The 24283-nt window shown below is 31.2% G+C and overlaps 1 protein-coding gene across 1 annotated transcript; it reads right to left on the bottom strand.

The window, feature by feature from the left end:
• Positions 1-1019: 1019 nt before the first annotated feature.
• Positions 1020-23687, bottom strand: LOC143046768 (uncharacterized). Its single transcript, XM_076219847.1, has 7 exons — positions 23593-23687; positions 22299-22562; positions 20991-21145; positions 19484-19637; positions 17662-17958; positions 4506-4559; positions 1020-1852 (listed from the first exon to the last, which is right to left on the bottom strand). Exons 1-7 carry the CDS (start codon positions 23663-23665, stop codon positions 1368-1370), a joined length of 1482 nt encoding a protein of 493 aa, XP_076075962.1. The 5' UTR covers positions 23666-23687; the 3' UTR covers positions 1020-1367.
• Between the last annotated feature and the right edge of the window lie 596 nt (positions 23688-24283).

Here is a 24283-nt window from a genome sequence, read left to right as displayed (position 1 = left end):
AAAATAATACTAATATGGAATAACACTATTTATTTCCCCTATTAGTCTTTTTAAAGAAGTACCGAAGTGATCTTTGTAAAGTTTTATCCTGTCCAGTACTATAGATGAAATTTCACATAACATTTCATTGCATACAAGAAAATAACCATCACTGGAATTAAGTTAACCATCAAATTTTCCCCCTTATCTTATCTAACCTGTGTACAAGGTTGAGAAACCATGTAACCTCAAGTTTACAAAATTCCATAGAATACCCAAATAAATAAAAAAATATTGGTGATTTGAAATACCAAAGAAATATGTTGATGAATCAGAAATGTTTTACTGCAATAAAAATGTAGGATTAATTACCGACAACTGTAAAATTTAAGGGAATAATTGTTTCCGACCTTTTTCCGAATAAAACTGGGTGTGGTGTACCAGATTTAGTGGTATTACACCTAAATACCATGTAATGTGAACTGATCATCACAAATTTGTCTTTTTTAAACTGATAATTCTTGTCATATTTTCTAATTCAAAACATACAATAATTGCTATTCCAGGAGCATGTGTTAATTGACGGCAATCATATTATACGCGACATGGTGAGCGTATCCGGCTGTGGAAGCATCCTCCGCCATGCAAATTGAGACTCAGTTTACAATTTCACAATCGAGAATAGAACACAGACGATAAATAAACAGACCACAGGATTAGTAGGAAAGATATTAATAGTGAGTGTAGACACCAATGCACAATATCGTCAACTTTGGTGATGTACGTTCAACTTGTGTAGTGTTTAATTCGCTCGTTCTTCCTTATAACTCTTGTGGAGAACTTTTTATGTAAGGAGCACGTTCCTGTTATAGAAGAAAGTCAATATTGTACAAGCATGCATCAACGTTACGTATTAACTGAGATATGTAAGCGCTATTTGATGGGAAAATGTATGTTACTGGTGGGAAATCGGCAATTTGAAAAAAATAAAAATAAAACAACACGTTTATCAGAGGGGCATGTCATCATTTACCAAATTATGTCATTTGTTCATCAATTGCCAACCGGGCCAGGACAGAAAAACAATGACATTGGCCTAAGACAACTGTTATCTAGAAGAATGGAAAGACAAGTGGTCAGAGCTAAAACAATTAGACAGCATTGTGTTTTACAAACCAGCCCTAATCAGGCATTTTTGGGCTTTATACACCCTAAATAATTGTTAATATTGGTATCGTCCTTAGTATACATAAATCGATGCCAGTTAACTATGGAACCTCCATCCACAATTCATAAACAGGATAAACGGTTTGATTTACGCATTTGCTATACACATCATGGGTCTGCTACCATTTTTAATATTAAACATTTCAACATTTTATAAAACGTCACTGTATAGAAGCTGTTGACGCATAAGTGTGGATATCGGACTCAGTCGGATTGGTAAGTGATTGATATTGAGATGAGTCCGGTTCTGTTGACGCATAAGTGTGAATATCAGATTCTGGTGGATTGGTAAGCGATTGATATTGAGATAAGTCCGGTTCTGTTGATTCTGTAGATGCGTACATATGTTCAGCTGATTTTCTATTGGTTGATAATGTGTCATAGTTTCCTTCCTGTTTGTGTGCTTCAAGATTAACTATTTTATTATCACTTATGTTCTCATATATCGCGGGCATATTGATGCCTGCCATTCCAGTCCTGTTAACCGACGAATTGATGCTGTCTGTCTGAGAATGTTTTTGCCGATTTTCAGAGGAATTCAAATTCTTTGCTATTTTTCGTTTTCTGTAGAGAAGTAATATTATGAAAACCAGAACAACAACTATTACGACAACCAATACTGATACGATAACTGTCGGAATACTAGCTACAAAAAAATCATTGTAAATTAAAGATATGGATGTTATTTATTTAAATATTAAACATAGTGTTTTGTATGTGCTTTTTCATTACAATTCGTTGTCCAGATGACTCAAGTTGTCACATGTAATAAACAATTTTCAAAAATAAAATAATAATAGTAATAGTAATGCATATTATGAATTCAAGGCTGAATATAACGATAACATTCTGCCAGATTATATAGAATGCACACGGCAAAGTAGGAGTATGCTACAATTTAAGGTTACACACAAATCAGATATTACATTTGTGACTAAAATAATCAGTTTATATACTTTTGACTTAGTTATAAAAGAAGATACACCGTTATCCAAACAGATATTTTACCACATATATGAACATCTGAAGTTTGTATATTAGATTTTGAACTAAACTATCTACTGGATAAAAATACATCTAATTTTATTATATAAATATACATAAAAGTTCGTTAAAAGACGTCTCTTCCTTGGTTTTTTGTTTGGTTTTGCAATACACATTAGACGTGTGAAGTCCTTAAACAAACAGGTAACATAAGAAGATATTGAAAAGAAGATTAATACTGATATCGAAAAAAAATAGGATAATGTGAACATCTTATACCATATATTAGATAAACATTAGTTTCTAGTTCGTTTTGTTTAACGCACAGATAACATTATTACACTTTGTCTTTTACTAGCATTTTCAAAGGATTTTCAATATTCCAGGCATTATGAGACTGTTAACTAGATTTGTAAACTGAAAATACGCGACATTTCTGATTAGAAGAGCAGTAGAATGTTCCTCTCTCAGAATCCTGGGTGTGCCCTCTAATTTTAGTACGTATTCCGATGCGCAACATCAATTTTAATATATTTAAGATTAGTGTCTTGTAAATTACTTTTCACGTTATATAAAATTGTAAAACCTATGAAATAGATAATTATGTTCTAAATTGGACATATTATTCATGCATTTGTTATAGATAAACATGAACATAATTTTTTTACTGAAATGACTGTTCTCTTTCTGAATTTTAATAGTTAGAGGATTGATGCGCGTAAGAAATGTCATACTACCCAGAAGGAAGTAGGAACAATAATGACTTCAATCAAGAGGAACTTTAGGTCATGTTAAGGGACGGGCGAATTATAAATGAAAATAACAATGGCTGTTGTAACTTACCCTGAGTTGTAGTTTCTACAAGAGGAGTACTGGTAGTTTTTTGTAACGGCACTTAAAATAATACTTAGTAAAACGTGAGGTAAATTCAGGATTTAAAGAATAAAGTCTCCATATAAATATACCTGTACATTCTTACAAATATTGAATATAATGTATCAATGTACATATATTAACAAATTGAAATGCATGATGTTAATGTGATTTTGATTAATGTAGAATAAAGTTATACTCATACGTTACTTCGTGACATGATTGCGGTCCTCTTTCTGTTTGATTTTTTTGTTTGCCCTTTTCATTTTTAACCTTATTCTTGAGTATTTTTAAAATGAATACATTGATTGATCGATTGTTCTTGCCAGAAGTGTAGTGGTAAATATTTGATGCATTGATAGAACGAGAACAAATTAACCAATAATGCGAACTATAAGTTCTGCAATGTTTGCCTATCAGCTTTTGGTAAGAACATGTTCTTTGCAAATTAATAATAATTTTGATCGGTTTGTTTACACCGGTCACAATTATTATTTGTCATTATTTAGAAATGCTTTTTATTATGTGTAAGTGTTTTAAACTGCTCTTTACATGTACAATATAGATTATGACCACGTTCTGTTACGTGTAATATATACAAGCTATAGTATTTTATGAATAAAATAAATCAAATGTGGTATCCACTGATTGCTGTTCCGTAGTCTGTTAGGCCACGGTTTTCAAAATTTTAGCCTCAATTTTTTCAATTCATAAAAATACGTAACATTTCTCTGTATTATCTCTACTATTAAACGAGAAGACCTCATTTTTTGTGTCGTTTCTCCTTCCTTCCACATTAAATTAATAATAATACCTTTGTGTCGTATAGGTACCATGCATAGTTGCATTTTTAATCCTCGCTTATGATTATTCCGTTTGGGTTATTTTTGGGAGAAAACGATAAACGGGCGTCCGGATATTGTTTCCGTCATCGGTTGGACTTTTAAATAATAGACTAGACCTTCGTTTAGGACGGTTTAAATTACATCTTGTTAATATTTTCAACCAAGTTAAAGATTTCTGGTTCATTAATGTTGAAAATTTCTATCTTACTGTTGAACAATTACGAATTAATTAATTGATTTTCATATTGACCCCCTCCAACGGAGTAGCGAAATAAATAACTTTATTTTACTGTGTAGTTCCTCTTAAAATCATTCAAACTATTAACCCCTATGAAACTTTTTTACTGCTTGTTTTGAAATAAAGTAAATTTTACTGAGGAATAATATTGTTATGTTTAGTCATGTTACTTGACATATCATATTTTATCACCTGAAATTAAACAGCCAATTGTTTGTGTATGTTACGTTTGTTTTCGTTCCTGATCCTGATATACATTAGAATGAAACTTATGCAATGAGATATTTTCACGATTTTAACAATCTTTAAAACCTTTCAAATAAACATGTCACTGTACTCTATCTATCTTTTGTACATACGTGTTTGTGAATTAGAAGAACTTCTGCTTGTCGAACTATTCGCCAAACTTTTTTCTGTAATAGATGAGAAAATCAGATTGTAATGAGAACACAATTCCAAAGCAAACTGGCAAACTGGCAAACTGGTAGGTACCAAGAAGTGCATCATACAGACCTTCTAAAATTCAAACTGACCACACGCACGATACACGCACGCACGATACACGCACGGTGAATGCACGATACACGCACGGTACACGCACGATACACGATACACGCACGATGAGCGATGAGCGTTACACGGAGGATTAACGCAAAATGAATGATGAATGATGAACGCACGATACACGCACGATGCACGATAAATGATAAATACACGATACACGCACGTTGAATGATTCATTGGCGACTGAACAACGAACGCTTTTTACACGATTCTCAAAGCTATTTTATTTAGAATAGTATTTAAAATTGATATGCATTTTCATTAAAGGCAATACTTGTAGCTGTTTTGCCGATACCACCATAATAGATAATATGCTATTTTGCCAGCTCAGATTCAAATAACTTAATTAAAGTCGGCTATTTTATAGGCACCGGAAATATTTTTGAACTTGGACAGAAGCTTATAACAATCAAAATATAGTGTCTTGATTTTGTTCAGCCTCACCCTGAGAGTTCAAGTTTACGGCAAACGAAGGCGAGACATTGTGTTCCGCGAAACTCTTACTAATTTTATTTCATAAAGTTAAAAATCGAGATTTTATTTTTATGCATACAATGTCCGACGCATTATATCTACAGAGATAGACTGGTTCTAGAAATTATCTTAACTAACATGTTTGATATAATTGATTGCAATAAATGAATGATCTATGTATTTTTACATGTTATATACTAGTATTTTTTCACTTTGACGGATACATTTTATAAACGATTATATATGTATATATTTAAAAAATATTGTAAGCTGTTTTCGTTTTCACTACAAGCATAGCAGAAATTATTTGATTCTTTTATGTTAACATTCACTGCAAATTTTTGTAGTTCTGTACATATATCCTTATCAACAGGACATATTAGGTGATAATTTCACCAATAAATGAGTAGTTGAACAATCTTTAGAACGTGTCGGTTTTCCTTGATATTGCCGAAAATCAGTGATCCGACTGACACAAGCGAACTGACATAACACCTGATTAAACAATCATACTTTCTTTTTTTACGTTACAAAGTTCCTTATATTATCCATTGTTATCAGAAACGTACGTGTTAATTGAGAGCAAAAGATATTATTTTGTCAGAAAAATTTGATTCGTACAAATTAATTAGAACTACCTAAGAAAATGACATTTACTAAATAATTAGAAAATTTAAACATTTGTAATACCAAATACTTCATTATATATATACTTCTGAAACTACTTTTCGTCCTGAATATGCATGAAATGTTTGCCACTGGACGTTTAAACAACCACTGAATAATCAATTAATCAAATTTTGATCTCAGTAAAAATGACTTCAACAATATAAGACACAATTGGTGTCTGTTGTTTGTTTGTACAGTAAACATACTGAATGTGTTTATATTCCTTTCCAATTTCAAGTATGTAAGAAAATTCATACATATTTTCAAACATCTTAGCTGACACTTCAAATTTCTAGGAGGTGAGATTCACGGGGTTTTACCTTAAACTCTTTGGGAAAATGCAATTTTTAATTCCAATTTGAAACCTAACCATTGCTAACGGTGTTTATATTCCTTTCCAATTTCAAGTATGTAAGAAAATTCAAACATATTTTCAAACATCTTACCTGACACTTCAAATTTCTAGGAGGTGAGATTCACGGGGTTTTACCTAAAACTCTTTGGGAAAATGCAATTTTTAATTCTAATTTGAAACCTAACGGTAATAGATATCCCAAGGTTTTTTTTAAATGCATGTCTAATTTGATAAGGAGATTTGAAAAATCTATCTCAATGGTAGTTGAAATTATTCAGTGCAATCATTTTGTGTCCGTCGTTGTCTTTCATACATATATATCAATGAATTGGTGTATCCACTGTTTGCTTTTCGTAATCTGTTTTTTATGGCAGTCAGGCCTCGCGATAGATTCCAAAATTTAAGCTCCCACTTAGGTAAATTAATGATCATTTATAGGGGAGGGGCTATTTTTCTCGATGCAAACATTATTTTCCTTCCTGAAAAAAAACCCCAGCTTAACAATTTTCTATATGTTTTCATTAAATCATAAACCGATGCATATTAAATGATTTTTTAAAAATTTAAAACATATTTTTATGGTAAATATATCTAAATGTTACAGACTCGTACAAATATCTAGGTGTGTGGCTTGATGAGCATACATGTATAACGTTTCAAAAGAATGCAAAAGAGCTCGCAAAGTCAGCTAGTCGAGCTCTTGGAGCGGTATATGGAAAAGTGATATCAGCCGGTGGTGTGACCCACAGTGTATTTAGCAAACTTTATTCAACTATGGTAGAGCCTATACTCCTCTACGGAAGTGGAATTTGGGGCTTTAAAAACTTTAGCCAAATCTCGACCGTGCAGAATAAGGCATGTAAACTCTTCTTGGGTGTAGGAAAACACACTTCGAATATAGCGACGCGCGGAGATATGGGTTGGACCTCGACCAAGACTAAACTAAAAAAATCGTGTGTACGCTTACTATGTAAACTTTATAGACTTGATGAGAATCGTCTCCTAAGTAAGATTTGGAGATGGTCATCCAGAAGAAGAAAAGGTTGGACTTTTGAGGTGAATAAAATTGTGGACAAGGTGGATAGTAATATTGTTGTACAGGACATTGGCGTTTCTGTGAACAATGCAATGCAAGTGGTCCATGAAAAACTCATCAACTTAGACAATGTAGAATGGCGAAATGAACTTTTAAATGATAAAGGCAACCAAGTAAATGGAAACAAACTTCGTACCTATCGACTTTATAAAGACAATGTTAATGTTGAAACATATACCAGAATAAACATTCCAAAATATCAGAGACGATGCATGGCAATGTTTCGCGCTGGCTCGTTGCCGCTAGCCCTGGAGACCGGGCGTGACTCCAGGCCGCCTACTCCGCTTGAACAAAGACTTTGTAGATACTGTGAACTAGATGAAATAGAAACAGAAACACATTTTCTAATGACATGTCTATTATATTCAGATTTGAGATATGATTTTTTACTCGAATGCGTTAAATATATTGAAAATTTTAACAGTATGAGTTTAAATGATCAATTTGTTAATATCATGAACTGCGAAGAAATACAGCAATATTTTTGTAAGAGTCTGCATAAATTCATTTTACGTCGAAAACTTTTCACTTTTAACTAGTGTTAAAACAAGATTAAGGTTAACCTGATTTTTTCTTTAATTTTAATTTATAACTTTATACCGAAGTATTTTTATTTAATGGATTGTAATTATATTAACTGTGATAGATCTAGTAACATTATTTTACTTTATTTTTATTCATTACTTTTTAATCGCCAAGTTTATTTTGTTTTTACTTAACAGATAACGTATTTGTAAATTAGTGTTAATACAGATTTTTATAAGAATTTAGTGTAAATATAGTTTTAAAAGTGTCTCATAAGTCAATTTTATGGCTGGGTATTGATTGAATGTTTTATGTGATGATATGTATATTGTGTACTTTATTATGACAATCAATATGTGACACTATAATAAAATAAATTTATCTTATCTGTCTGGGTAATTTTTCTCTCTAAATAATTATTTTTTTTTCATTTTTTAAGGTAATAGTGTTATTAGTTATGTAATTTGACACGTGTCTTATAGTTCAGTGATTTTCGGAAAAATTAACGAAAACCAGCACAGGCATTGTTCAATTATTGCCCTTATTCGGTGCATTACGTTTGCGCGCATTACCACTACATTTGCGCGCAAAAATCATTACGTTTGCGCGCAGCTTTTGATTACAATTGCGCGCATTTTTTTGACAGGTAAACTCAAGTAAAATACAGGTAATAATACCTATTTATTTATAATTTGTTCAATTATTTACCCTGCTCACCAACGATGAGGTGGAAGAAGATAAGTCCGTTTTATTTTGCACAAGCACTAAATCCTAGAAATCTATACAGATAAAATTGTTAAAATGCTAAAACATAGCTAATCTTAAAAAAAGGTAAAGGCGACGTCAACTGTGACATATCGGGGAAAGATGCATTTTTCGACTGGTTTTTATCATTCAAACTGATTTAATTTGTAAACGAGTGCATGGACACCTATTTTTTAAAACGGCAATTTGTTTCATTTTGCAAGGAGATTATGTGACCCAAATTTTATAAAACTGTAAATAACGCATTTTTTTAAATTTTGATAAACATGCAGCAAAAAATGACGTTTTTTTCCTCTATTCATGAACATTTGATAAATATGAGTTATTTCTGAATAAAAATTGCATAATTTTCAATGATTCTTATATAATACAGAAATTACCGATTATTTATAATGATCACTTTAAAATTTGTTTTACAATTTTATATGAACAAATTATAATTTGAATTAAGAAATATTTTCAAAATTAATAATTGATAGTCATGTTTATTATGAAAATAAAAAAAATATATAGTCAATTGTAATTTAATTTAAATTTTTACCTGAATTTACCTGTAAAATGAATGCGCGCAAATGTAATCAAAAGCTGCGCGCAAACGTAAAACATTTTAATCCCCAAATGCGCGCAAACGTAGTGCGCCCCAATTATTATCAGTGATCTTTTATTGATTAAATTTGAATATATGCATTAAATATCAATCTCTATCTAGATAAGAAATGTGTTTACACTGCACATCACTCTTTTAGTCCTTAGTAGCATATTATAACATATTAGTGCACTTGTGAGTCCTTAGCCGTGTTTAGACGCACTATTTTCTGCTCTTTGGTTGGATTGTTGTCTCTTTGACACATTCTCCATTTCAATCCTCCATTTTATTCAATTAGTTGTGATTCTCTTTATCTCTCTGTTTTATGTTTTTGCAGACAAAAACAATTCACAGAATTAATCTAAAATAGCAGACATTAAACTCTTTCTTTTTAAAACTTTTAGAATTTTAACATTTTTTCGAGATTTAACCATTACCTTTTAAAAGAGCATATTTCCCTTCTTTTTAGAAATTTGGCTTCATACCGTATGGAGATTTTTGTTCCAACTATTATGAAGAAATTAACGACTTTTTTAAACTAGATAAATATTCAACAAAAATACGGTTTTTTCTTAAATCAATTTCTTTTAACAAAAATCAATTATTAACAAAGAATTGTTACACAAATGTAGGAAGAACCCAATTTTGTAACGAAGATATTCCTTATCTCTTTACCGAAATCTGCATATCTTTATATTTTGAAACATAAAATGTTAAGGGTGTCTGCTCAAAGGACAGAAATATCCAAGAACCCGAAATATTAAGTAAATGTCGAATAATTCAAACCCATTTGTCTTTTAAATTTAGCACATGAAGATATAATTTTTAGCACATATACACATGTACAAATTGATTTTGTAAAAAAAAATCACTGTCGGTCTAAAACTGTTTCGCATGCCCATAAATGTCCTAAAGCTTTTAATGTCAGATCATGAGGGTCTGAATGGGGATTCAGTATTTCTGTATTCTATATTTTTAGGCAATTTGTTTTATAATTCGTTTTACCTTTTGCCGATCATTCTTTATTCCATATATTCTAGTACCTCGTCATTTTCTTTTCTATTTGTCTGGTTATTTTTTATTCTTTATTTTTTTGTCTATAATTTCCTTCTATAAACCCCCAGTCACACCCTCATGTAAAATGGAAGATGATAAACATTTTAGTATACATACCACCCGTTGTCACTTTCACCTGACATACAAATCACATATTGTTATTACGGCCCGTTATTTCCACCTGGACACAGGACTTATATAATAAATATATTACGTAATAACAACGGATATAGTAAATTCAGTAGAATATAACATGTATCAACGCACTGACTTCTTAAATGTATTTTGAACTGACAATTGTAAATAGTATTTTTAGTTATTTTAAAACTAAGAATGAAAATCGCGAATGTGTCAAAGAGACAACAACCCGAAAAGAACAATTGACAGCCGAAGGCCACCAGTTATATTTGCTAATGTTTTTGTTTCGAATAAGGCAAAAGCCATTGTATTTTCAGAAAATCTCTAAACGGGTAATGAGAGTTTAGCGACCTTGACTTGCTAACAGCCTTAGCACTGTCTCTAAACATTGTCGAATTTAAGAGCCTATATCAATTAAGGGATATGCTACCTAGCTTTTAGAGTTTACAAAAATATACATTTCAGAACCAAATTCTGGCTTCTTTATATTTATAAAAAAATTGAGTTCAAGGCAGTATTTTGTCGACGAGAACTATTACCCAAAGTGCAACATGCGAGAAGAAGTTTCATTTCCCTTATTGTTTTTAGTGATGTGACTAATCTTTCGACGTTACGTCACGGAAATATATCTTAAATGAAAAGGTGCAATTGGGTGCATCCCTAAAAAACAAATTAAAAAAAATGCTTTATATACTGACATTGAAACAAATATACTGCTCATAATAATTGCACATATCAGAGACATATAATATTGTATTATATGTCTCTGCACATATGTAGACTTTAATTAAGATATCCCGCGTTTTATAAACAATCGCACTCCATTGCGCCAAAGTCGTCAGCTTGAGTTGTTCGTTGAGCGTTTTCACAAATTCTGGTATTAATTATACTTTGTTGTTTCCAGTTAATCGCCATTTTGAATACGTGTTTTAAATATTTGCAAATGATGCATGTACTTGTCCACACATGAACATATTGAAGCTGGTTACGAGGTTTCAATACATATTCGTACAATCGTTCTTAAAGTTTTTGAAAATACGTGTTGATGTTTTGATAACAAGAAAAAGATGTGGTATGATTGGGGATGAGACAACTCATCGCAAGAAATAAAATGACACAGAAGTTTTCACCATTAGTCACCCCACGGCCTTCAACAGTGAGTAATGAACACACCACAGTAATTATTTCATAAATTATCTCATACAATATGTTAAACAGACAATTTGTTAAAAAAAATGAGGAAATAAATCAATAAAATATTCCTGTTGATACTATCTTTTGATTGAAAAAATTTTCTGTCCAAGTTTGATAAAAAAAAAACCAAGACAGTTTATAAATCTAATAAGTGTTTTAAAACTTCTTGATACTATCTTATGATTATTAACAAGCTTCTGTCCAAGTTTAATAGAAATCCAGGATAGTTTAAGAAACGGTCATTAAAATTGTCATTAAAATTTCAAAGACGCCGACGGAATGTAGAATCGCTTAGTCTCGCTTTTTCGACTAAAGTCGAAAACTCGACAAAAAACATACAAATCAGATTTCTTTCTGACATACGGGTGCACTACACTTTTTTATACGCCCGTCGACATTTTGACGGGACGTTTTATGGTATACAAATGTCCGGCGTCCGTCCGTCCGCATGTCGCATTGTAACTTGAGAACCGCTTATCCATTTCATGAAACTTAACAAAGTTGTTTCTTATGATGGTTTTCGGAATTTACTCATATTTTTAGTGAAACCATTTCTATTTACACGCATCTTTGTCGGAATTAAAATAAAAACAAAACACTAATAAATATATATATTCCTTTTGTCTCCGTATATATATATATCTCACATAAACATTTGAACAAGCTGACCACATTATTATTTATAAGTTGGCGCACATCAAAGTCGTGCTCCTATGGCAAACAATTTTGTTGCAAAAGAAATGAAACAACAGCAAAATTATTTGTCCTTTTCATCATTTTAAATAAGAACAACACATTAATTAAATATTTGAAGCATAAATCTTTTCGATACAATTGTTTTAAATCACTTAAAATAAAAAAGATCGTCATTGTTTAATCAGTTGCTATATATATATGTTATTTGGCAAGTGTCAAACGGTTCATTGATTTTCGGCATATCAAAGAAAAACCGGCACGTGTCTAAATAATGTTGAATATCTCGTTTTTTTATGATTATTTTTCTGTAAAATTTGAAATTTATGCATTAAATATCAATCTCTAACACGATATATAAAAATAATACATATAAATCACTCCTTCTATTCCTTAGTGGCATTGTATAGTCAAAGCCTTAGTGCACTAAGGATTCCTTAGCAGTGTTAAGACGTACCGGAAAAAAACAGCATCCGTCATTCTTTAATAATCATAGAAGGTTAACAACTAGTTTGTTTCCCAGCCGTTATTGAAATTCTTGACAATACCTTAATATTTGTATGTTCCGAAGGCAAACTGAATGTTTTACGGAGGGTACCAACCTAGTCAGTAATAATGCTTATCTAGGCCTTGTTTTAAATAAGTTTCTGGACTTTAGTATTACTGCAAAAGCAGTTGCTAGGTCAGCAAACAGAGCTCTAGGTCTGGTTATAGCTAAGTGTAAAGCTATTGGTGGCATGTCATATGACGTCTATAAAAAACTATTTGATGCACTTGTAAGTCCTATTGTTGAATATGGTGCTGCGATTTGGGGATGCAAGAATTTCTCATTTATTAAAGCGATTCAAATGAGAGCGTGTAGGTTCTTCCTTGGTGTTGGTAAATATACACCTAATCCAGCTATTATGGGAGACATGGGGTGGATTCCAATTTACCATACTCAATGGAAAGTAATTGCAAGACACTGGCACAGATTAGTAAATATGGAGCCAGATCGTATTAATAGGAAAATATTCATATGGGCTGATGAGGTCAGTCTGAAACATAGAATTGTGAAAAATTTGAATTTCATTGTTAAAAAACATTTCACGGAACTTGAATTGGTTGACTTTTGTAATACAAACACTAATATTAATAAAAATATGTTTATTGATACAGTCATGTCAAGAATGTTGGATAATTATATTGAAGAATGGAAAAGTATTATTAGTTCATCCTCTTCCAGACGGGAAAATGGGCGTAATAAATTGAGAACCTATAATATTTTTAAGCAGGAGTATGTTGTAGAAAACTACTGCAAACTGTTAATGCCTTTTTTGTGAAAGAAGCGCCTTTGCAAAATTTAGATGTGGGGTGGCTCCTATTAGACTGGAAACTGGGAGGTATGAAAATTTGCCGCTGGAAGAGAGATGTTGTTTTAATTGTTTTAATACTGTCGAAGATGAATATCATGTTATTTTACATTGTCCTGTTTATAATGATCTTAGACAAGTTCTTTTTACTGAGTCTCTTAAAATTGATGAACATTTTAATAGTTTTACAGATTGTCAGAAAATGGTATTTTTATTTTCGAATCAAGATATTATAAGATTATGTGCCAAAACCTGTAATTTTATTCTTAAACGACGCCGAGAAGTTTTATATTGTAAATAATAATTAAATACTTTTGTTGTATAATTTTACCATTTAGATTTAATATTTATTATGTACATATACATATTCTTTTAAGTGACTATCGTCTCTCATAAATCTGTACAGATTGGCTTATGTATAAAAAATGTATCTGTTATAAATGTATTGTGTAATTTTATATATAAGGTGAGACGTAAATAAAATATTGAATTGAATTGAATTGAATAATCTTTTAGACATACATAAAAAACAGTGTCATTGATAGGCAACCATGAACACAATGAAAAATGAATCCGTGAAAGTGTTCCATGTTTATTCCATTCAAGTAAAGACTTGTTATGATAATACCATATATTTAACTAATTTAAAAAAAAACAAAAAAAAAACAAGATTATATCTTAAACTTGTGAATCCAATTTCAAGTTTTAAAAGTTCCTCAATTTAAAATAATACATGATATATTTGCGTGATCTTATATTTGTTTAATTAAAATAATGCCTTCAAATACATGTAACGTTTATTTTTATTCAATTTTCCACAAAACATTTTAGCTTAGTTTAAATGAAATTCAGAACAGAGAATTCAAACACTGTTGAAGAGAATATACATATTCGTGTTTATTCGCCTCAGTTTAATTTGTTAATTCATGTTTGACATTTAACAATTTAATCCGCAATCCACATTTACCCGACAATCTTGTATCTTGTATTTTCTCAATGAAATAACATAACGTGCATGTGACCATCAGAAACTAAGACAAAAATGATATTTATAATGGTATTTATCAAAACTTAAATATTTCGAAATTTCTTAGTAGCATAGGAATTTGCGAAGAATTATAATCTACCTAGGATCTACAACCAAGGATTTGTATAGTTTATTTTCAATAAAATATTGTTGGTGTTTTTGGCGACTATAGCAGCAACATTGCCGTTATTAGATAAAAATATTAAATTTTCGCTATCTGATAATTATAGCCGCGGGTTAAAATATTCATTAAAATGTATAATATTATACTATAATGGACATTTTAGAATGACATGAAGTTCATCTTCAATAGTAGAGCTACAACACATGTCATCTCGTGGACTTCTTTTCTTTCATACTTTCCAGTTTCTATTTTTTTAGTGGAGCTACCCCACATTTAAATTTTGCAAAAACACATTTGTATTTAATTGACAGAATATTTTTAACAAATACCAGTTGGCCAACAGTATATTTTTAAGTTCATTTTCGCTCAGTTGAATAAAAATTCCAATTTTAACTCTTCTGTCGTAGAAATGTCAATATCATGTTATTGTTTGTACGTACAACATGTATCATTATATCAAAATGTGTCCGTCCCAGCCAAGATTCACCGAATAACCACAAAATCTTTACAGATGATAAAATATTTACACAAAAAGTCATGAATCTGTATGAACGTTATGTACGATGAAGTTAATTAAGAGTCTACAAGAAAGTAAGTATGACTGTAAATTTTATTTAAAGTCGGAACATACATATATATTATATATATATATATATATACATATACTTTAACCGCTCTATAACCGACTATCATATAAAAACCGCAATGTATGAACGTAACACAATTAGAGATGAACGTTTCACAAATGCACGTTATCTGATCTACACAATTATACACGATGGACGAACGCACGGTTAAGAATGAATGATTGATGAACGCACGATACACGGTTAAAAATGAATGTTTGATGAGCGCACGATACACGATTAAGAATACACGATGCACGCACGTTACACGGAAAATACACGGAACGATGAATGCTGAACGCACGATCGGTACACGCACGATGCACGCACGCAACACGCACGATACACGATGAACGCACGGAATAATGGTCAGTTTGAATTTTAAAAGGTCTGAACCACATCTTTTTATATGTTATGCACGTTAACGTATGAGTAAAAGAATTAAAAAACAACTAAGGGTACAGGACGCCACTAAAAGTAAAGGTTTGATTCATATCTTGGTCCTTTACACATTATTGTCAGAACTGGACATTTTTAACCTATTTTTGTGACACGCATCATGATTTCACCTTTCAAATTGTCAATATCCCATTTCTATATATATCATTTTTTTCTGGTATCACCTGAGCTGAACAACAGTAACAAACAGTTTAACCCATCGTATGTTACATATTTATTGGACTAAAATCTTATATATTTCAAATATCCCAAAATATGAACTAGTTTTAAAGAGCTTACATCTTTATGATTAACTGTACACATATCAGGACTATTCTTGCGTGAATGAACTGATAGATATAATGCCAAAAAATAGACAAAACTTGTTAAATTACGTTGAACTAGACGAGAAAAAAGCAAAATGCAGAACTGGTGAAAAATATTATTTAAAATGAAAACAAAATGTAGAATATAATGTTTTACACCATGTTTAAATTTATCACGTCTGATGAACAAGAATATTGAATTCACTATGAAATACAATTGAGAGTGCGAACGGAGTAAAATATTTCTTAATTTCGCAATAATTATAGTAAATAAGGATAGTTGAAGAGGAATACATGTAATGTAATTTTAAAAGATGTTTTGCAATTAATCGGTTCAAAATCGTAGACAATGGTTTCCCAAATGAAAATATAGCTAACAAACCTTAAAAACTAGTTGACATGGTAGCAACTTCTTTTAACAGTAATAATCCTCAGCGGCAATGTTTCATTATGCAAAATATGTTCGACTGTACGAAGAGTAATAATTTAAATATGTAAAACGAACATGATGAAAACTCTCACAAAAATGTCCCTTCAATAGGAATGCTCAACTGTGCAACTGTATTTGGCCTTTTACATTTGTTTTAATTCGAGCGTCACTGATGAGTCTTTTGTAGAAAAAAATGCGCGTCTGAACGTAAACACACTTTAATTCTGGTAACTATGATGAGTGTACTTAAACAAGTTCTAGTATCAGATCTGGAAATTTTTCCGACTAATCAAAACTCAACATCTTAAAAAAGGAATATTGTCTTGACAATTAAAGTTCAAATTGTCTCCTTTTTCATATATTTTGGTTTCAATATTGCAATTTATACCATTACAGACAAGGTGTCTAAAAATAGAGTACTTGACTCCGATAATTATTTCTATAAAGCTAAAGTTATTTGATGATTGGTCCATTCAGACAACTCAATCCAAGTCTAAATGTATGAATAACTGTTACAGGTCAAAGTACGACCTTAAACATTTGCTCACAACAAGTTATAAAAGGCATCGAAATGACTAGACGTGTAAAACAATTCAAACAGAAAAAACCAACGTTCCAATTTATATAAAAAAAACGAGAGACTAGAAACACATCACCAACAAACGACAGCCACCAAACAACAGGCTCATGTTTTCGAAAAGTTTCATAAAAATGCAGCGGAATTAAACGTTTTATCAGACACCAACCATCAAACATAACCTGAGACAGTATTGTAACATTACACGTAAAAAGGCACACTATAAAATAGCACTTGAAATAGCTTACCTCGTTAAAAAAATATCAAACAAAAACAAGAAAACCTACACTGAATATATAAGTTTGATATGCATTTTATGACACAATATCAATAACATATAAAATATTAGGTACATGTATCTATATTGTATATAACATAGACGTTACAGGAAATAATTAAAAGGAATATCAAACTTTAGAACATCACTTTAAAATATTTCGACCAATAAATAATAAGAAATAAAAAAAAATAGTTCAGTATTATGTGGAAACATACCTTACCTTTGCATGAATACATTATTGAAATATTCTTTGAAGGTGGTAGCAATGTCATATCAGTCGTTAAAAGGTTTGCCAGATTATAAACACAGTTTCCGTTAAGTTTTGTATTTTTACAAAACTCATACAGCTGGTTTCCAATTTCTTTGCCCTGATTTCTACATATCTGGTCAGTAACATTGACAGTAGAAAAAATGTCAAACTTTACACAAAGGCTTTTTTCTTGTAACTGATCAGTGTTACAATCTGCTATCATATTTTCCCGGTCAATTTTTAAACAGGAATGGTTGCTGGATATTTCTGAAATGGATGTTATCTCATTGAAAAGGCACGTTTATAAGACCTTAATGCAAAGATAATATGTGGAATTAATACTAATGATAAATCTCACTATTGCAGTGTGTTGCATCCAAATTCAAATGATACAAATATAGAACATATAAATTGAAAAAAAACTCACAAACTTTGTTTGTTTTACGTGTTCATGTGAGGAATTCTCCTCTACGAAATGAATTATATTTTTTCCATATCCTATTAAAAAAAAGCCACGAACGAAAAGATTGGCATATAGCACGGAAGGAAGAGTAGGCCAGTAGTCAAAATCACCATTCTCTATTACCCAAGTCAAACTTTGGATTGGAGGTTTTACGAAAGGCACAGTATGCTATTGTTTAAAACGGGTTTGATAGTCTGGTTTTAACATCTTTCATCGATACAGCTTTTTAACACGGTAAATTTATGTATTACTGAAAAATTATTACACCAGGGTTTTCGATATCACAAACTGGTCAAAACATTTACTAAATTTTATCACCGGTATAAGGAAATAATTCGTAAATATAACTCAACATGCAGACATCTTATACGTTCAGGTATTTCACATCCAAAATTTTATGGAAATATTCTTTATAAAGCACAAAAATGTCAGTATTCTCCTCAGAAACTAACAAAACCTTTAAATAGACTTATTAAAAGGGGATATAGTTACGATACTGTTGTCAGGTCATTAAAGATTGCATATTTTGGCTTTAACATTGATTCACTGATAGGGTCTTTGCATCGGAACTAAACACATTTATTTCTAAAAAAAAAAAAAAAAAAAAAAAAAAAAAAACAGTTGTTGGCATGACACGGGTTATGTTCTTCTCATATATTTTATGATAGTATGATACTAAACCCCTAACGGGAGGGATTGTACCTGATATTCATATGATGAAGACATAATCTTTAAATCAGTTTAATTGAGGTCTGGAGCTGGCATGTCAGTTAACTGCTAGTAGTCTGTTGTTATTTATGTATTATTGTCATTTTATTTATTTTCTTTTGTTACATCTTTTGACATCAGACTCGGACTTCTCTTGAACTGAATTTTAATGTGCGTATTGTTATTCTTTTACTTTTCTACATTGGCTAGAGGTATAGGGGGAGGGTTGAGATCTCATAAACATGTTTAACCCCGCCGCAATTTTGCGCCTGTCCCAAGTCAGGAGCCTCTGGCCTTTGTTAGTCTTGTATGATTTTAAATTTTAGTTTCTTGTGTATAATTCGGAGTTTAGTATGACGTTCATTATCACTGTACTATTATGCATATTTTAGGGGCCAGCTGAAGGACACCTACGGGTGCGGGAATTCTCGCTACATTGAAGACCCATTGGTTGCCTTCGGCTGTTGTTTGCTCTATGGTCGGGTGGTTGTCGCTTTGACATATTCACCATTTCCTTTCTCAATTTTATGATTGAGATACAATCAATTTGCACACTCTATCTATAACAATACTAGTACAAATGCACATACAAATCTTTATTATTTAAAGTTAGTAACTTACTTGTCGTAATTTTATAAACAGACATCCTGTAAAAACCACCGCACATCTCATCTTCATTATGTAAACATGGCATGCTACATTCGGATTCTTTTAATTTATTATAGTGGTAAGAATTGAGTTGCTGACCATCTCCACAAAAGCACTCATGCCCATACTATAATAGATATTAAAAATGTCCGCGTCAGAATACAGTATTTACACCCATATGTTTATATATATGAGGAAAATAATTCAAGAGATGAAATCATACTCTAAAAAAAAAATATATATGTATACATATAGATATTGAGACACCAAATTGTTTTTGTTTAGAAAAGGAAGTTGTTTCATCAAAAAGACAAAATTGAGAACATAGACTTTAGGATACTGCGTGTTCCAGTCCCAGTTTAGCACAAACAGAAAAGAAAAACAAATAGATAAAGATATAACGAAAATGAATAATACCTTATTAAATATGCTCGCAACTACTAAATAAAGGCAACAGTAGTATAACGCTGTTCAAAACTCATAAATCCAGGGCAAAAAAGCAAATTAACGTGGTAACAAACTAAAACTGAGGGAAACGCATTAAAATCGGGATGAAAACAAAACTTACTGCAATCCGTCGTGATCTTATAGAAACCCTAAATATACATCTGTCACTGTATTTGTTTTGATTTTTTGTTTATCATAGATAACGTTTGTTCAGATTCCAATCATAAACTATAAGCATGGCCATTTTTTTCATGTAGAAATTGAAAGCTATGTAGCAAAATCCTACATACAATGCACATAATTTGAACCACGTGACCTGGTCCTTTTCTTTTTATTAAATAAATTCCATTAGTTGTTAATCGAAAATTTAAATAATACCAAATTTACGGATAATGCAATCTTATCCGTCCTTGATCGAATAAAAAACAAAGTGTCTTTGAAAACTTTCTTTGGCGGATCTTTACAAATCTGTTGTGTAATTTAAATACTAAATGCTATTATAAATTATTTGCATATAACGGTCAGTGTTGTTGAATTTATCAATAAAAAATAAAAATGCAATCTAGATGGGTTTTTACTAAGATTTGTCATAAACTGTGAATTCTTTACAGTATATTAACAAATCTGCTATTGAATGGACATTCTACTCAATATGATAAGCGGAATATGAAAAGAAAACAGTCGCTCTTAAAAACATACTAGATGGATTTTATTCATATTTTACAGAAGAAAATACATAACCGAAGACAGAAACAACACCTGCTATTTGATATAGTGGTTAGAGCTTATCGTTTTGTTTCATATCTTTAGAATTGGCTACAACTGTTGTGATATGACGATAGCAAATAACAAATCAGAATTTGTATGAATTGAACACCTATTGTAAATTAAAATTCGCTTTATCAACTTTGTGCATCCAAAACGCTTTACTGGATGTTTAGTTTATGAACCAAATTGCAAGTACAGATTGTTTTGAGATGCTACATTTCCTATTCGTGTAGTATTACAGTTTGAAAATTGATATACAATATACCTGTGTTCCGAAGTATTCGTATTTGTCTGATGTTTGATACTCTGTACAAATTTCAAAACAAATATCAGCCGACATTGCTTGATTGTCTTTGTGACTTTCATTCAATACTCTTTCCCGGTCATCTACATAGCAGCCGGTATATTCGTAAGATGCCGCTAAGAAAGATATGGAAAAAAACAATGTTTAATTGTTTATTGTTTATTTTGTATTTAACCATGTTAACTGTTCATAACAAGAAAAGCTTAATTATGTCTTTTCCAAATTAAATTATTCTACTAAACGACAACCTATAGTAATGTTTGGCGTCCAAATACGTGTGAATGTTTTAAAAATATATTTCTCTAATTCTTACACTATTCATTCGTTTAAGTCTGTTGACTATTCTTTATTCAATAAACGTATGGTTCGTTTGATTTCACTGCTTCAGTCATTGGTCAACATTTGATTATGACGTCAAATTTTCTCATCTTCCAATAAATTTCTTATTGTGACGGCATAAAAAAAAGCGACCATGCATGATGACGTCACATAAAAAGAACACATCTTTTTGCAGATCATTTAAACAAAAAAGGAATACATTTGCCTGCATACTGTTTCAAAAGTATTAGTAAAACATATTCCACCATCAAATCTCATCTAATACGACATTTACCCACTCTCGAGAGTTAAACATCAAACATTTAAAACGGTCTGCGAGGCTCCTCTTTAAAATTTGAGATTCTTACTATCGCGAGTGGATATATATCGTATCACACTAGATACAGTGGAAGAATGTGTATATATAGAAGATAGAAATTAGTTAAAGAAAAGGGATTTTTTTCTTTTTATTAAAAGTTATACAATGTAAAAAGAAGCTTCATACAATAAATTAAGTTTCTAAGAAGCAACACATTATTTTTTAAACATATACATTACTCTTAAAGCCAATCGAAAAAGTATATAAAAAATCAAATATACCATTTGGTTTTTCTTAACTTCTTTAGTAAAGAGTTCGAGGTCTTTAATTTTTTTTACTGCATCTTATCCTGTAACGTACACTGTACTAACACATTAAAGTTCAAGAGATTCATCCAAATCGTATCAAATTAAATCCAACGTATACACGTCCATAATTAAAGTACATGTCTGTTGTTCGCTATTCATGTTATAAAGTTATCATTAAACATAAAAAGGTTAAAAATAATGAATAGTCTTTTATACTATGATGAAAATTGGATCTGGGCGTTTAAACAACACATTATTGTATCGTATTTCTAATACCGAATTTAGATCTCACATTTTCTATAAGTCATTGTAATCGATATTTACCCTTGCATATATATGACAAATCGAAATATAGATCTTCCCATAGGCACGATGATGTCAGAAGAGATCCGTTCACAAAGCAGCTGGGATACCCTTCACATCTTTTTATTAATTCGTGATCATTCCTGTTGAGATAACAATCAGCCTGTCTACTTTCACATTTGCCTGTATTTTGAACGCTTATATTTTTAAATGTTATGGATGAGTATTCAGAGCAGTTAAACAACACTTCATCCCCCGGAACAATGTGAATTGTAGAAGTGGATACTGAAAAACAAATTTATAATTAGTATTGCATATAGTTGATAGTGTTAAATTAGATAATGAAACAACTCAACAAAAATCTAAGTAATACATGGGCTATATCAAAAATGCTTGTTTTGATCTGAAGAAATTTTGTCATTTTCTTTTCAGGTGAGGAAAACTAGCCGGTGACGTTAAAGTTTTGACACGACCTGTAATACTAATTATTTCAAGGATACGGACAAATCACGATGGTAAGGATCAATATGCGAGTACAAAAGTCAGATTGGTACCTTCAGGCTAAATCACTCAAATCAGTAGGAGCCATTGTCGTGTTATGTTCATTTTATTGTACAGACTTTTATATTTAAAGAAAGAATAAGTACACTTCACTGTATTCCAAAAACACAATAAGATATCACCCACAGTTTTTGGTTGGGTTCGTGTTGCTCAGTCTTTTATTTTCTAGGTTGTGTTTTGTAAACTGGTGTTTGCCTTTTGGTCTTATTCTTTTATTTTACCATGATGTTGTCAGTTAATTGCCGACTAATGAGTTTGAATGTCCTTTTTCGTATCTTTTCGCACTCTTATAGATACGTCTATACGAATGGGCATTCGAAAATCGGTCCGATTTGAAGAGGCAACGCCAAAGCTACGATACAAACAAAGAATGGAATACAAAATACAGCAATATAACATGCATGTATTAAACAAAAAGCTTCGAAACCCGGAGCCATCAAAACCTGGACTTATTTCACGTGCACCGGAAAGCATTCTAAATTTTATTTATTCTGATACATGAGGTATAATTGAGTTTAACCTTTCATTAAGGATGAATATGTCGTAAATATGAATAATTTATGGAAGTACAATGGGTAGTATATTTTATCATTCTTATAGAATATTTTATATAATTCTGAATGGAAAAAGTAAATCACTAAGCACTCATCTGAACTTTCTATTGCTAGTTTGAAAAATGTCAACAGAAAATGTTTAAACAATCACATGAACTTTCCATTGACAATTTCAATAGTAAATGTTTTTAAACACTCACCTGATCTTACTATCGAAAATTCAAAGAATTCCAATAATAAATACAATGTTAAACTATTCCAAAAAGTAACCATGTTACCCTGTTTGTTTGTGACAAAAATGATAGTATAAGAAGGAAGTCAAATTGAAATTGATACCTTTATTAATAGATGAAAGTAATTTAGGGAAATTTTTATATACATTTTTGAATAACATTTAAATCTTACAGGATATCAACCAGTGTAACTTGACGCTTGCATGCATAATCTTCTTTATATAAATATAACCAAATAAGTGTTGTTCGTAGTATTTGCTAAAGCCTCGGTCATACCTTACCGGATAGCACAAACGGACGCCTAACGGATGAAAATAAAAGTTGTCCGTTGACAAAATTGTTATCCGTTGTGAGTCCGTTGATGTACTGACCGAATAAAACGGACGTTTAACGGATGCATAACGGACACAAACCGGATATGCAACGTACAAGAAACGGACACGTACCGGACAGAACGGATGTCGAACGTACATCCAACGGACGAGTACCACACAAAACGGATATCTAACGGAAGCGTACTGGATAAAACGGATGAACAAGATATACGGAAAAACCAAAGGCGACAATAATAATACATGTAAATCGAATAAATATTCAAAATGTTTCTGTGTAACTGGTTTTGGTTTGTTCTTCAAAAATTCCGCCAAAGGGCAGTGTC

This window comes from Mytilus galloprovincialis, chromosome 9, assembly GCF_965363235.1.
Source record: "Mytilus galloprovincialis chromosome 9, xbMytGall1.hap1.1, whole genome shotgun sequence".
NCBI classification, from domain to species: Eukaryota; Metazoa; Mollusca; class Bivalvia; order Mytilida; family Mytilidae; genus Mytilus; species Mytilus galloprovincialis.
The sequence above is the reverse complement of the archived record's forward strand: the minus strand, read 5'-3'. Positions and strand labels throughout refer to the sequence as shown.